The sequence below is a fragment of the Pimephales promelas genome, chromosome 13 (assembly GCF_988280905.1).
Source record: "Pimephales promelas chromosome 13, fPimPro1.hap1.1, whole genome shotgun sequence".
Taxonomy (NCBI): domain Eukaryota; kingdom Metazoa; phylum Chordata; class Actinopteri; order Cypriniformes; family Leuciscidae; genus Pimephales; species Pimephales promelas.
The window spans coordinates 29322731-29340039 of NC_142781.1; the positions used below are offsets into that span (position 1 = coordinate 29322731).

The 17309-nt window shown below is 36.5% G+C and overlaps 1 protein-coding gene across 1 annotated transcript in view; it reads left to right on the forward strand.

Moving 5' to 3' along the window:
• The window catches only part of man1a1 (mannosidase, alpha, class 1A, member 1), a 125291-nt gene that overhangs the window by 93785 nt on the left and 14197 nt on the right, over nucleotides 1-17309 (forward strand). The window contains exons 6-7 of the mRNA XM_039692126.2: nucleotides 8530-8653; nucleotides 9082-9175. Coding sequence (XP_039548060.1) covers nucleotides 8530-8653; nucleotides 9082-9175 — 218 coding nt within the window. The remainder of the gene's footprint in view (nucleotides 1-8529; nucleotides 8654-9081; nucleotides 9176-17309) is intronic.

The following is a 17309-nucleotide window of genomic DNA, read 5'->3' on the forward strand; positions in this document are numbered from 1 at the left end:
GCAACCATTTTAGCATCATGACACGTTTTGCACAAACACCAGTCAATTTATTTCAAATAAATGTGAAAATCCATTCATCCCTGATGGTAATGATGTATTTGTATATGCAGCAGTGAGTCACACCAGTGGAACAAGCATACACGCTTGAATAAGAAACACTCAAGAAAGTTATAGAGTGTGAATCAACACTAATTTTCTATCGAGGAGGGTAAATGTGCCTTTCACGTAATGTATTCGTCTCATTGGCACGATTGCACCTCGCTGAGATGTTCACTGTAAGCGTCATAACGGCGCGTTGAATAGGCCACATGCTGGGTGCTTTTCTGCCGTCATTTTCCGCTCCAGATAATTGATGTCCTCTAAATGGTATTTTGCAATTGTTCACATTTATTTCAGTTACTCATCTTGTACGGGCATATGTAGGGGTTACATAACAGGCATATTTATGCCTGATGGATGCTTTTAAGAGGGATTGATGAGGCTATTTCTTCTGGTCTCGCCAAAAAAAAAAAATAGGAGAAAGCAAGAAGTCCGATAATAATGAGACCTTTCTCCCTCCTCCGAGAGAAGCCGCTCAGTTTGATCCATTTTTAGGACTCTCATCTCACCCCCAACGAAAAAAAATCGAACAAGATTATGGAAAATTGTTCTATGGTTTAATTAAGCTTTACATTAAACATATGTCAGGGAGTAAAGAATGGTATAAATGTTGTTGTTTTTTTACTAATCTCTGAGTCGCCACCGTGCCCCGGGTGCTTAAACTCTAGCTGGGTAATCGATTCAGAAGACTTGGGCTGTTAGGGATATATGCGTGATGTGATTAGCCTAATTTCAGAGGTATTTTGCTCATGCTCTGTGCTAGAGCAGTCAGCCCCGTTACATATAAGGCTGTGCTGTTTTATTGTCTGCAAAGTTAAACGTATTGCATCCTGTCAGATCAATATGGGGTACGGCAGCTTTATAGATCCCTGTAATGTACAGCATGCATATTGTGGCCTCTGGCCTACATGAATGAATTGTTAGGTTGTGAACAAGAGAGATTGAGAGAGTGACTGGTCTGATGTCAAACATAAAGGCTAACTCCTGTAGCAGCCTGAGGATACATGAGCTTTGGTTCATTTGCTGGAGATCTTATTTCACTCCAGCGCTAGTTAATTATTCAGGCTAATGGTATTTTCTCTGAGCTCTGGCAGATAATTTGTTATGTATCCCTTACTGCTCATTATTAAGTGTCCTACTGCTGGGACATAGGCCTACATAAAGAGACAGCTGGGAAAGAACTACCTTTTAGGACAGTGCCGTCTTTGGAGAGGTGTGCACACTGTCTAGCTAATTTCTAATTTAAACCAAAAATGAGTCAAGGACATTTTACAGTGTCCAATATGTGCAATGTGTGCAATATGTAGTATTGTAGTGAATCAATGAGTCATTCATTCAGTCAAACCTTTCAAAAATGCTGATTCATTTAGGAAAGAAACAAATGATTGTTTTTATGATTGAGTCATTGAATCATTTACTCATTTAGGAATGAAACCAATGTTTAACTTTGTCATAAACATGGATTGTTTATATGTGTTTTATCACATGTGTGTGATTAAGACTTGCAAAGTTTATAGCTGCTACAAACTGACATGAAACGGTAACAGAAATTTGCACGCGATTTGCGTATCAAAATTGTTTACGTCAAGCATGACATAAATTTCTGCCAGCCTCTGAGGAAAGTTTGCATACCTAAACAAAAGTGAAACACAAAATGTGATGTATCTGATGTAGACCAATGCTCAACATCTATTTTGGGTGATTGTTTGGTAATGACTCAAATTTACTTATTGAATAGTAGACAAAAATTACTTTGTTATTAGTATTCAAATGAAATACAAACCCCATAAAAGTGAATGTTGTTATAATATACTTAATTTTATTGTACAAAACGGTAATGAATAACACTTTGTGTTAAATAGGGATGATCATGACAATTCTATTTATGACCGGTGCATCTCTAGTGTTAAATACCATCTTGGGCCGTTTAACTTTGTATAAAGGAATCATCTATATCAGTGTTTTTCAACCCGTGGGTCGCTAGACCATTTTGACTGGGTCACGCAGTGTGTAGTCAACAAAAAAACAACAACTATTTAATAGCCTTACCTTATACTGTTTATTCATCACTGTTAGTGGTATTCTTACAATTTAGGTAGGGGTGCGCCGATACCGAGAACCGGTAATTTTTTATATTTGAAAGCCGATAACCGATATATCGGCCGATAAACTTAAATCCAAATTTTTATCTAATTTTGAGAGCCTGATTACAAAAACAAAAGTCTCACAATTAAATCCATGTCCCAAGCACACAATAATAATGATGTTCTCATTATAGTGTTGTATAGCCGATATGACAGATTTGCGTTGCACATGTTGTCCCGAACCATATTTTCATTTTTTGAAGAGGTTTCAATCATATTTCAAGAAATTCAAAAACATAAACAGTTCTCAACAAGTGTCTTCTCAAGTGGCCATCAGCTGAAGGGAATAATACATTATTTATCGGCTTTAATATATCGGCCAAATTTTCTTTCCAGGCCGATAACAATAACATTATAAATGAACATATATCGGCCGATACAGATATGCTGGCCGATATATCGTGCATCCCTAAATTTAGGTGTATGTGAAGTAAAGCAGAACAGTTCTTTTTTTGAGAAATGCTTGGTTTAAATTCCCCAAAAAATTGGGTCACAGCTTGATGATAATGGGAAAATGTGTGTCCCATAGCCAAACCAGTTGAGAACCACTGGTCTATATTCTGCCTCCATACATGTGGAATATCAAGAGAGGAGCAGCTATGTCTGTATTTGGAAATTTCATTAATGAGCCTGTATGTTCTTTTTGTTGTATGCCTTGCATCACTTTTCCCTTAATTTTCCTAAATTTCTGTTACATGCTTTAATCATCTGTGTAATGAAAAACAAATTGGTTTGGCACTGCTCAGGGCTCTACATTAACATTTGCTAGGAGCGCTCTTGGCCTTATGGGTACTGTCTGCGTTTGTTTTTAAGACTGCAAAACTAATGTGTGACACAACAACATAAGCACAATCGGGCACTGAAAAACGAAATATATGAAATGTGTAGTACTGCAATCCTTCTGAGGTAACACTTTACTTAACATTACATTAAACTGTCAGGTGGTTGGTTTTGACATTGGCTGCCATGAAGCCATTATAACTTTATAATGACAAGTTCAATTAGTACCACTGTAGTTGAGGTCACGAGAAATATTCATGACAGCCAATGTCAAAGCCAACCACATGACAGTTTAACTTAACTTTATGTCAAGTTGTCATGACAAAGACACTGACAGGTTATGATTTTATGGTTTATGTCAAGATGTCATAACAAATACATCTTAAACAATGTCATTTTTGCATTGAGCGAAAGACACTTAATGACAGTTGTCATAAACATGCATAATATTCAAGGCATATGTCATGTCATGGTTATGAAGGTGTCATGTCAGTCTTATGCACACCCCTTCAAGTAAAGTGTTACCGATATGTTTATAGTCCCCAGCACTGGTCTTAAAGTTACACTATGCAACTTTTGGCCCTCTAGCGGTTAAAAACAAAACTGCATGCGTTTTGCGCAACAGATGAATAATGACCCTTCACAATAGATAATGATTTACAATGAACTCTGTTAGAGCTACTTGTGGCTATTTATCTGTTCAGTAAAATACTTTACTCACCTATTGGGTGTTATTTTGTTGCTTTTATAATTTTTATTTTCCAACAGTTAGTTGATAGAAGCGAAGTTGGATATTGAGAGTGGGTTGGGATCGGGAAAGGTCCACGTGACTGAAACTCGAACACGGGACACAACCTGAATCACAACTTTGCATATTTTACAATATTTTTTACAATTTTATTTTCAAATATTTCACAATATTACAGTTTGTATTGTATTTTTTCAAATAAATGCAGCCTTGTAGAGCATAAGACACTTCTTTCAAAAATATTTTAAAAAATCCTACTGACCCCAGACTTTGAACGGTAGAGTATATGCTGTAATTTAAGTCCAGACACTGAAAAACATCCTTAAACGGTGTCAAACATGTGGGATTTCTTTCTTTTGTTGACTTTGAGAAGCAGCCGATCACATTGTAATTTGAGTGATGGTGATAGTATTATATGTTAACAAGTTTTGCTCAGGTGTCAGATGTCACTGAATGCATTTTCAGATTAGCACACAGCAATTTCCTCGCACAAATACCTGCACTGTAGAGCCTTGCAGCGTGTGTAACATGCAGAGGTCTATAGTGCCAGAGGCAGATCAGCGTTGTGTAAAAAATGATGACATTGGGAGCAACACTCCAGAGGTGTTTGCACGCATTTCCTGCTAGTCCCTGATACAGTGCTGGTCAGGATTATTTGCCTCCCTTGGTAAATATGATCAAAGATTTACATTGTTAATCGTTTTGATACTTTATTTATTTATTTATTTATTTATTTTTCATCTAATTTTAAAGTAAAAGAATTGAAAGTGGGGAAAATCAAATTATGAAAAATGTTTTTTCTCCAAAACACGTTGGGAATAATTATTTGCCTGCTTTTATTAAATACTTTTTGCAACCTTTTTTTTCCAAAATCACAGCTCTGAGTCTTCTCCTACAATACCTGATGAGCCATATATATATATATATATATGAAGAGTTCAGATGCAAAAGCCTCTAAGTGCCATTTTAAATTTTCTTCTAAAATGATCATTTTTATCAAGCTTGTATATTTAAGTTCAGTGATTTCACTTAAATGGCAATGAAGATTACCTATTAATTGTCATTTAAGTGAAATTACTGATCTTAAATATACAAGCTTGATAAAAATGGTCATTTTAGAAGAAAATTTCAAATGGCATTTAGAGGCTTTTGCATCTGAACTCTTCATATATATATATGTATGTATGTATGTATGTATGTATGTATGTATGCAATAGGCAATGCAGATTTATTTTTACAGCCATCTTTGATCATATTTACCAAGGGGGCAAATAATTCTGAGCAGCACTGTATTTGAGGCCATTACCTCATTTTTTGTTAAGAATTTGCTGTCACAGGCTATAAAATATCCTCTTTATTCAAAACGGTTGTTAATTGATTATACAGATGTGCCTATAAATTCCTTGCTATCAAATTACATCACACACTGAAAAACATTAGCATAAAACCATTGTCCAAATTAAACTGTTAAGAGTACTTTAGCAGTACTCAGTTCCTCCTGGCCTGAGCTATTGTGGGTAATTTATTGACTTAATGATATAAATATCTTACACGGTCTGTTTTGTTGAATTAGGTTTTAAAAATAAAGTGGAGAGTGTCGTCCTTTTAAAGCTGTGATTACAAGTCATTACTCAGCAGTCGTTTATCTTCATAATTGGTGTAGAGACAGAGTCCTGTGCAGAGCGGATAGTAAACGCGGGTCAGGAGACGTGGCGTACTGGTGGCTTCCTTTTCCAGGCCGGAGTTAAGTTGTCAGGGTTTAGATGGAACCGTGCCAGTGAAAATCAATAAAGATGGATCTAATCACTGGAGGAGAACGCGGCCCCTCTGCAAAATAAGGCTATGAAATCAACTTGGCAACTGTCAGATGTGGTGTGATTAATTATGTTTGAATAAACTCTAGTTGAAATTAATTATCAATTCAGTGACATGGTAAATAAAAAGCAGGAAGATAAAACTAGGTAAACTATGGATAAGCAAATCGTAATTGTCTTGAAATAATTATTTCATTATTTATAACTGTTGTATATTAAAAAATATAATTAATCCATACAGTATATACTGTGTGTGTGAAAAGTGCACAATATATATTCACATTTACATGTTTTTGAAAGTCTCTTTTGCTCACCAAGGCTGCATTTAATATGAAAGCAATCATATTAAGCAATATTATTATTATCTGTTTGTTTGTTTGTTTTTTACAACGTAATTTACTGTGATGGCAAAGCTTAATATTCCGCATCATTACTCCAGGGTGCAGTGTCAAATGATCCTTCACAAATAATTTAAATATACCAATTTGCTCCTCAAGAAACTTTTCTCATTATTATCAATATTTGAATTTGTTGTGCTGCTCAATATTTTTTTGCAAACATATTTGTTCAAGATTATTTGATGAATGGAAAATTCAAAAGAACAGTATGTATTTGAAAAAGAAATTGTTTATAACTTTAATTATCTTTACTATCGCGTTTTATTTAATTTAATGCATCTTTGCTAATTTAAAGTATTAATTTCTTTTTTTTCTTTTTTCTTTTTACATGTCGAAGGCTAAAAATAAATGCATGGATTTATGCTTCTGAATCAACAGAAATTCTGTTTTGATGGTTTGATGTGAGCACTTAACATAAAAACAATAAATAAATAATTTTCCTTTAAATCCTTGCTTATCTGGCTTTTGCTACTCCCAGAAATGTCTGAACTTTGTATTTTGAGCACTTCTTGTGTTGTTTTTGCCTCTTCACGATGACTCGCTTGGTTTAATCCTCAGTTGTAAGTAGGGCTGAACGATTTTGGAAAATAATCTAATTGCGATTTTTTTATCCAATATTGCGATTGCGATTTAATATGCGATTTAAAAAAAAAAGTTATTTACCTTCTGTATTAGTCGACAAAGACAAGCAATAAATCATTGTACAGTATGGATGGGAATCTTTAGATAGCTCATGATTCGATCTACTTTTTTTCTTATTAATTAATCTTAATAACTCTTAATTTAATTACATGTGTAAAAACACATACTTTAAAAAATAAATATAAAAAAAACAGAATTTTTAAGAATTTTAAATAGGCTATATAACATAATATAGCTTCAAAATATAAAAGCTAGTAAATAAAGAGAAACAAAAAAAAACATTACAAGCAATAAAGAAAGAGTGGTCACTGTATTTAAAAGTAGGCTGTCTGAATGTTTTTCATTCAAGAGCTGGAGTGATTTCCCCTCAGTTTAGATATGATAAGCTGCATTCACACTAATGCATATATCTCTTTTGAAATTGTAAATGTGGTTTGTCCTGTTGGTTTAAGATATAGACCATTTCACAAGATATAAACAACACTGGTCCAGAAGCACTTCCTATTTCAGTTTGTAACTGTTTTCTTTATTTCACATGTAAATAAAACATCTTAAAGATGTTTGTTTAACTTTTTGATTCAGTTTTATATGTTCTGTTGGTTGTATTTTATCCCGGCTTTTATGTAGTGTTAAAAAACTGAAACAAGTGCTTCTGGACCAGTGTTGTTTACATCTTGTGAAATGGTCTATAACTGACCGTGTTTACATTAATTTCGCGTCATAAAAGCATTTTGACATGCAAGTACATTTACCAATGAGTCACTCACAGCCGCATGCACGAGCGCTCTTCACAAGCACGCGTTATTATTTTAAAATGAAAGCAGCCTTCTCAGTGATTTTCATGGTTTTAATATATAAGCCAACTGCATTCCAAAAGACATAAATAATGCCTCTGTGAACTGAAGCATTTGTAAATAAAATTCCCGCGGGAGAGAACGCGCACTGCAAGTGTAATGTTATAACATCAAGCAAAGCGGCAAAACCTGTTCAATGAAGCCCGCGAATGTCCTTGTAATTCGGTTCAATCCCGAACTTTATGAAATAACGTTACTATGTTTTGGAAGGTTCGAGCGGTGTCGTGTGTGTGAGTGAGGAAGAGAGAGAGCGAGAAAATAGAAGCAAGCAGATTCAGAACGCGGTTCGTTTCTAAAGCACGCGCAGCGTCATCATCACGCATCTGTGTTTAAAAACTATAAGCTCATACTCGATTCTGAAATTCTCTGAATCGATCCAGGATTGTTGAGGAGAGGAGAGAATAAATAACACAATAAACTGTTCTTTTCTGAACGCCAGACCGCGTAGCGTGGCAAGTTGATGCTTTATCTTGCAGACTGCTTTTCTCTCGCGTGTCACGTGACCAGTATAATCGCAGCTTTTGCGATTACAAAATCGCGTTTCATCATATCGCGATTTTATCGCAAATGCAATTAATCGTTCAGCCCTAGTTGTAAGTCGCTTTGGATAAAAGCGTCTGCTAAATGACTATGTATGTAAATGTTAATATTAAGTCATGCTGTATTTCTCACTCATATACGTGTTTTTTTGTTTTGTTTTTGGTTACACTTTGTTTTAAGGTGTCTGTTACAGAGTAATATTAATTAACTACATGTACTTACTATAGGGTTAGGGTAGGATTAGGATTTGGTTGAGGGTTAGTTGCATGTAATTATGCATAATTTACTGATTACTATATGTACATGTAACATATGTAACAAGGACACTGTAAAATCAAGTGTTGCCTGTTTTGTTTTGTTATACTCAATGCTGCCTCATGTTTTTCGGTTCAAGAAAAGTGGCCAATTTTGACTGGTTGAAAGTTTTCAGAGCACAAAATGTGTACACACAGCTCAAGATTGCTCAGTCACACAAATAAGCCTAATCTCTCTTCATTCCTCTTTCTGCAGTGGGATCGGCAGAAACTGGCCATGGGCGTCAGGAGGAAGCAGCATTCTCGCAGAATACGGGACGCTGCATTTGGAGTTCATGCACCTCAGTGCACTCTCCGGGAGACCCGTTTTTGCAGAGAAGGTGAGCAGCAGATCAGGCTTTACACCTCTGCAGTGCATTAACTGCTATGCTGAAATAAATATAAACTTGTAGGGGTCATGAACTGTTCGAAGAACTGACCACAGTGACCCAGATTGACCTCTGCTGATAACCGTTTTATTGATGCTCGTTTCGCTGCAATTCTCAGATCTGATTTCTCACCAAATGAATCCGCTGACCTGACTTGCGATATAGACACAGACAAATGACACTATTACAAGCTCTGAATGAGGCTGTACAAACTGTGAAAGTGACCTACTCTGTAGATTTATGAGTCTGTCCCCTGGAAGACATCGGTTGCATCACAGAGGCTGTTTATGGTTTTCAGTGGCTTACTATGGTGGATGAGCTTAGCTATGACTTAATAATTGGATGTGGTGATATAAGCGATATGTGCTCTGGCATTGCAGGTAATGAACATCAGAAAGGTGCTGAATCGGCTGGACAAACCTCAAGGATTGTACCCGAATTACCTGAACCCTAACAGTGGACAGTGGGGCCAGCGTAAGTCCAAAAACGCACACACACACACACACATACTGGAGAACTTCAGAAGTATTAGCTGAAATGTAATACTGTATGTCCAAGAAGTTGCCAGGTTTCCCAGAAATGTCTTGATTTAAAATGAGCGGCAATTGGAAGTGTTTCTCTTTGAGATGGAGTGCTGATTTGTTCACTAAATACTCTCATGGTGACACTCAAAGGCAGATTCACGAAAATATTTGTAGTGGATTGACAGAGACTGAACTTTGAGATGTGATGTGTTTTGTCATCAGTTTTTAAAGGTGACATATGAAAATCTGACTTTTTTCCATGTTTAAGTGCTATAATTTGTTCCCCGATGCATCTACCGACCCTGAAAACATTAAATTTGACAACCCAGTACCTTTGTTTTGGTATGTCTTTCTCTGCAAGCATGTAAAAAAATAAGCTGATCAGATTTCGCTCCCATTCTGATTTAGAAAGGTGATCTTATTACAATATTGCCGCCAAATGGGGGCTCGTCCGGGATATGAACCCGGGACCTCTCGCAAAGTTTGACTGTACAGTGTGCTTTATCTTTTGACCAACAAAAAGAGTTATTGTTGCTACAAATGGAACATGAGAAGATCAAACAGAGGTCTAAGCAGGCTAGAATTAAAAGGGAAAAAGAGGTAAAACCCCGTTAAAGACAGGTCGTCACAAGGGGCATAATATGTCTCGTTTAAGCCTTGTGGTTTAAAAACAAGTGATTTTAAACCATTCAAGCACAATAAGCAGTGAAGGCGAACTAATTTTGGTGTATGTGCACCCTCTAAGCAAACACATCTGCAAAACGCACATAAAGCCGCTCCTCATAGAGCACATGAGTATGGAACGAAGTAATTTTTTAACACCTTATGGGCTTAAACGGTCAAACACACACTTTCAAAATGCCCTAGTGATAAACACAGTCATTTATGTCATAAGTGAGTGTAAACAGAAAGAAATTATGCGTATCTGTATATTAGATCAGTGCATTCATCATTAACAATCCTTTTGTTCTTGACTCAATAACATTTGACTTTGGTATTATAAAGACTTTGTTATTATAACTTTCATGAGAATAAGTGTTTAATTTACATTGACAGTGTTTTTGTACGTTTGATTACTTTATAGAATTTATGTAGTAGCCTATTACAATAGGCCTATCAAGTGCTTGCAGATTTCAGGTAGGTCTATTTCATTTGTATCTTTGTTCTATTGATCCTTGACATAAGTTTTTGGTCATATCGCCCACCCTTAGATAGATAGAGTTTTGAGTACATATAGCTGCACAATTCTGGATAAATTGAGAATCACAAAAAAAAAAAAAAATCAAATAGAGATCACAATTTTCCTACGATTCTGAACAGCCAACTAAACAAAATAACAATGTTAATTGCTGCAGTCTAATTAAAATGCTTAATCTGAATTATTTTTAAAAATCGGTTTCATATATATATATCTTATATACATATACTGTATACATTTATTTTTTAGATTATTTGGCTATTTTAGAATATGCAATTTTAGATCATTTAATGTATTATTTATATTTTTACATTTGTTTACATCATACAGCTAATTCCTGCTGTCTGCTTTTTGCCAGAATTTAGATTATCTGCATAAAGTCCATTCCAGATTGCAGGTTATTCTGGCCACAACTTCCTCTATGGACAAAAATGACCTCCAGTACACCACAGTTTGTGTTTGACATAGGTCGTGTAAATCTGGTGACAAAATCCCTGAAGGCAGAGCAGGATATTATTTTCTAGCTACTGAGTTTCTCAACTGGAACTCGTGAATTCCTTTTAAAACTTTGAAACCATGAACCGCTCAAACTTTGGCAAAACCAGTGACAAGTTGTTCTTGTAGCAGCCTGGGAACTTTTAAACATGACTTTGCTTGCCAGCAGACTGATTTGCATTAGTTTTTGGAACTGTCGATTTCAGGCCGCTTTTGACATTTTTGGGTGTAATCTGGATCAGACGTTTCAATGCCGTTTGAGGCTGAGGCTGGCAACCCTGAAACTGTGGAGAAGTGGCACGACTCTCACCACATCTCATCTTCATCGTGCTTTCAGGGTTAATTATGCAACACAGACATAAATATACACACTCTTCTCCTTGCGTTCATCTTCTAGATGACACATACATCAATAGTTTGGGCTGTTTTATGCTGGTCTCGAGGCGACCGGAACGACGGCTTCAGTGAGGCCTGCTCTGCGGAGTTAGGCGGCTTTCATGCCGTCCTCGCTCTGAGGGATTTATTGGCGGCTTAGTCTGGAGAGCAGTGCTGTCTCAACTTCATGGTCAGCGATGACGCAGGCGCTTGATGATGAAGAGTCGAAGGAGAACAAAGATACTGCAGTGTGTGTAGTCGGGATAACACAGGAGCACAAATTCTGATGGAGGAATGTCGCCACTGAGCGGGGCTTTTGAGCTGTCAGAATGTAGCAATCCGAAACAACATTTCTTTTTTGTGCATCAGAACAAGTCCTTCTTTTTTTTCGCTTTGACAAAAGTCATTTGTTAGATGATCGTAAACAAAAATGATCTGAGATGGCAGCAGGCCGCAGGGAAGATGGGATGATAACGTACAGCTACGTTTTAAAAATAGCTGTCAGTCTTTTTATTTCACACAAGTAGCCCAGAACAGTCCTGAAGGGCTTTCCATATGGGTCAGTTGTCATGGTTAGGTTTGAGCAGCTAGTAGCCCCGGGGTTGACCGTAATGAAACAACATGAAACAACCATTCATATAGTCCACCATCCATCATTTTTTTATTTTTTTTATTTATCAGGGACAATGGACAGGAAAGAACTGTCCCAGAATTAGCTATAGAGCTAAATTTGATCTTCAATCCCTTGGCAGGAAAGTACCAAATCACATTACATACAATAAAATCAACTCACAAATGGGAAACATGCTAAATATAATACTCCACTTAAAGGAACAGTTCACTTTTAAAAAAAACTTTTGCTGATAATTTACTCACCCCCATGTCATCCAAGATGTCCATGTTATTCTTTCTTCAGTCGAAAAGAAATGAAGGTTTTTGATGAAAACATTCCAGGATTTTTCTCCATATAATGGACTTCAATGGGAACCAAACGGTTCAAGGTCCAAAAGACAGTTTCAGTACAAACTGCAAACTGTTCAAAGGGCTTTAAACGATTCCAGACGATGAAAAAGGGTCTTATCAAGCGTAACGATCGATCATTTAATAAATAAATAACAAAGTTCAAGTTTTATAAGCTCAAATGCTCGCCTTGCTCTGTTCTGTGACGCACGTTTGTGACTCTCCTTTTTGAACTCGTTCATCAAAATGAACAAATCTTTTTCCAAGTCATTTGGTTCATTCAACGAACGAAACGAACGAACTACAACGTCCGTATGTGCGTGCGTATGTGTGAAATCCATACAATGAAAGTCAGTGGTATTCAGTGTTTTGAATCACATTGACGTCCTTCCATTTGTTTTGAGTTCCACAGAAGTAAAAGTCATTGCGGTTTGGAAGAAAATATTGGCCGAATTTTCATATTTTTGGTGAACTAAAAAAATTGTACAGGCTAATTACAATCGTTCATTCACCCTCATGTCATGCTTTGAAACACAAAATGCATTTTGTGATTTTGTCGATTCACATTTTGCTTTCAGTCAGGGTTGTGGCTAAGATCAAAACGTGTGTGTATTGTAAATGGTCTGTTTCAGGGCTGCTCTGTGTGCTCCAGTGCTGTATAGAGACACTTCACACATTCTCAGTGTCTATTGGGTAATAAGCTCAGCTGGTCTTCAGGTTTTGCTCAGGAAGCACGTCAAGAGCTGACATAAAAACCCCCGTTTCCAGCTGTCAAGCTTTTACCAACAGAAGACCTCACATCTCCTTTTCACAACCAAACCCTCTTACCAACAGCGCAGGAGAGTTTGGAGTTTCTGAGATCTGTGTGTGAACTAATATTACAACTGAGGGGAAAAGCCATCTTCTGTGACTAAGAAGTTAAATCAGGTAGCGCAGAGCTGTTCAAAATCGGGCCCGCGGGCAAATCCAGTCTGCCACGAGTATCAATGACCTCCTGCTAAAATCTTTTAAAGACTTTCTTTTGAGAATTCAATACCTGCTTCTGTGCCTGCACTGCAAGAGAAGGAAACAACCTCCCCCATTCAAATAAATGAAGCACTTCGAGAGACACGGCTCTTGTCTACACTCAGACAAATAATATAAATTTTTTATATTGTAATGAATACTTTTATTCTATGCATTAAATAAATAAAATTATAAAAGGGTTAGTTCCTATTCTTGATTCTGATTGGTCAATAGCTGTGCTGTATTCACGATAAAACAGGCTATGACCGCTTCACCCTTCAGTTATTTATCACTGCGCAACACTGCAGTTCCTGTGTTGTTTTTTAGTTGAGCTTTCATGCATATTACACATTGGAACGTTGTTGCTGTTCACGGTCAGGGATTATTTTGTTTCTAGCGGAAAGTTAGAAAGTTGCACTAATTCTTTTTTCTTTTTACTTTAATATTTTGATTGTGTGGTAACCATTTTATAAAAGCAATAAGGTACTCGAGGTAAGTGCTGTAGTCGAGTCGCTTCGAGTCGTGCCTAACAACGCCCTTCAGCCGTTACTTATTCACGATACAGCACAGCCTCTCGTACGTTATTGCTTACATATAACAATGATGCTGAAAATTCAGCTTTACCATCACAAAACGCCATACATTTAAAAATATATTGTAGGAGTAGTTCACTTTTAAAAAAAAACTTTTGCTGATAATTTACTCTCCCCCATGTCATTCAAGTTGCCCATGTCATTCTTGCTTCAGTCGAAAAGAAATGAAGGTTTTTGATGAAAACATTCCAGGATTTTCTCCATAGAATGGACTTCAATGGGAACCAAACGGTTCAAGGTCCAAAAGACAGTTTCAGTGCAAACTGTTCAAAGGGCTTTAAATCATTCCAGATGATGAATAAGGGTCTTATCAAACAAAAACGATCGCTCATTTAATAAAAAAAAACAAAGTTTGTTTTATAAGCTCAAATGGTCGACTTGCTCTGTTCTGTGATGCTCATTCGTGACTCTCCAGTTGGAACTCGTTTATCAAAATGAACGAATCTGTCATTCGGTTCATTCAACAAACGAAATGAACGAGTTGACTCGGAAAAAAATTCGTTCATTTTGATAAACGAGTTCGAACAGGAGAGTCATGAACGTGCATCGCAGAACAGAGCAAGTCGACCATTTGAGAAACCTTAATTTCTTTTCGACTGAAGAAAGAATGACATGGACATCTTGGATGACATGGGGGTGAGTAATTTATCAGCAAAAGTTTTTTTTAAAAGTGAACTACTCCTTTAAAAGTTATTTCAATTGTAATAATATTTCCAAATATTATGTTTTTTGCTGTTTTTTTGTTGTTGTTTTGTTATCTTTTCAGACTTCTTTCAGAAACATAAAAAAAACTTACTGACCCCACACTTTCCAAATCAGTCATTCACTTTCTCTGCTGAAGGTGTAAAAATGTTGTTTAGCAAATGCCTTGAAAGTGGGCACAAATGATTTCAATGAAATTTTAGTACCTTTTCAATTTATAATTGGCCCTACCAATTTTGAGTTTTAAGCCCAGATCTTTAACTAATAAGATTCTCTATAAGCATTCATTTATTCCGCAGTGTATGCTTTTCTATCAAGCGGAATCCTAGATAAGTCAGGTCTGTGTGCGTAAGGAGGAAATAAATGTGTGTGTGTGTGTGTGACCAGGTGGCAGGGTGAGTGAGGCAGTCTGTTCAGTGCTGTCCAGTCCACTGTGTGTGAGAGATGAGAGTCTGTGGTTCGAGGAGCAGCACTGTTGTGTGATTGTCTGATTGATGATCAAGCTCATGAATATTTATACCTCATTAAGCACTTATTTGTGTGATAGATACGTCAAGAGAAATGGAGCCACAGCGCAGACTGACGTAAAAAAAAAAAAAACTGCTGAGGAATGCACATGAAGGGAAAAACAAGCATTTTGCTTTAGTTTGAAGTCTTATTTCAGAAGGGGTTTTTATGGCACTTGCACTCAGCTAAATTTCTGAATTAGGTTTATGTGAATCTTCCTCAGGGATATTCAAATTATGCAGCTCATGGGCCAAAATGTGCACCAGGGGCCAGTGAATAAAAATGACCCTCTAATAGCCGATACTTATGGTTTTAAAATGTGCAATAACCAACAATTACAGCTACATGTGCTGCATCAGCCTCATATTTATATCCATTTTAATTTACATCAGAAGTGTTGGTCAGACCCTTTTCATTTTCCAAAAATAATGTAGATATGTTTCAGTTAGCCTATTATATATTCATTTTATTCAAATGAATCAATAATTCTAAAGATTATGCAATTCCATAAATGTATGCTAATGTCCCATTTCCAAATGTCTTAAACCTTCACAAATCAATATTTAATATTCAAGAAAATTTGACTACAAATCATCTGTAAAAGCATTAATAGCCCTATCTCCTGCTAATTGGATGCATCAGTCCGTTTTGCTTGAATGGTATGTTTTTATAAAAAATTTTGGCTACTAAATGGAATTCACACATTTGCGTATGCTGTAAATGGTCTGTCACTTTGGGCCACTCAGTGATGACAGTATTTGCATAGTGATGCATTGCTTCATAATAATTAAAAAGAAAACATGACTTGAAATGAATTGAGAAACTTTTGTGTGAATGAAGGGTGTTCTAAGTGGTTGCTAGGCTTTTATAAATGGTTGCTAAGGTGTTCTAAGTGGTTGCTTGGCTTTTCTAAATGGTTGCTAGGGTGTTCTAAGTGGTTGCTAAGCTTTTCTAAATGGTTGCTAGGCTTTTCTAAATGGTTGCTAGGGTGTTCTAGGTCAGGGGTCCTCAAATAGCAGACTGTGGTCCGATTCTGGACCCTGGCTTGGTTCCAACTGGACCACGAGACTTAATGATCTGGTATAGCACCATCAAAACAATTGAGCGGTTCACACTACCCTCAGGGTTGTTTATGATAATGATCTTTTTGGCGCTATATAGTCTCACAATGATATCTAGAGCAAAACGCTCTTCATTAAAGCCCTTTCCATTCCATGCAAGCTGCATCTGTCTCGTGCTAAAGCTCCACATGAAAAGCCGCAGATAATGTAGTTATTTTAACTACAGTAGCAAAAACACAGTGAGCAGAAAAATAAGTTAATACTTTTGCTAAACACTGCAGAAAACGAGAATAAAGCAAATAAAAAAAATATTTTATATATGTCATACATGACTCAATATTTGACGACAATATTTTCTGTCATACGTGGGTATCATACACGGGTATATAAATGTAAAAAAAAAAAAAAAACGTCAGATTTTACCTTTTAACTCTTTCCCCGCCAAACACGGAATTTTCCGTGTTTAATGAAAAAACGCATCTGCGCCAAACACGGAATTTTCCGGGTATCCGTGTTTTAGGTGGTATATGGTAAGGAAGACCCGCGCGCATGTCCTGAATGATTGCGCAACTCTTTGATCAGAGAAACAGATCGCAATCGTCTCAAACAGTGGAGTAGTGAGAATGTATCAGACAGACAATGCAGAGGTATATGGCTGAAGTACTGGAGGTTAATGGACTCGGGGTCCGATCACTCTTTATTTGATAATTCTGAATCTGATCGGGACGAAGTAGTCAGTGAGAGAGATGCACATGTTCATGCTAGCCATGGACGTGCCGCAGATAGATCGTATAATATTATGACACTATAGTATGTGTGTGTGCAGGCATTTATGTGTGGCTGTCTAAATATGAAGGTGTAATTGTCAAATTATTTCTCTCTTTGTGCACATTTACCACATTGTAATATGTATTTGTGTGTGTGTGTGTGTGTGTGTGTGTGTGTGTGTGTGTGTGTGTGTGTGTGTCTAGGCCTGTTTATTGTAATTCCAATTATTCATTATTCACAGGTAGAACACAGAGAGGCAGAGGCAGAAGTTTTATTGCAAAAGTTACATTTCCCTTACATCCTGGGAAATTTGATATATTTTACATTTATTTTATGTTTTTAATTTATTTTGGAAAGTTTTATATATGAAGGAAACAACATCTGAATGTATTCTGCTTTTAAATGCACTTGTTTGATAAA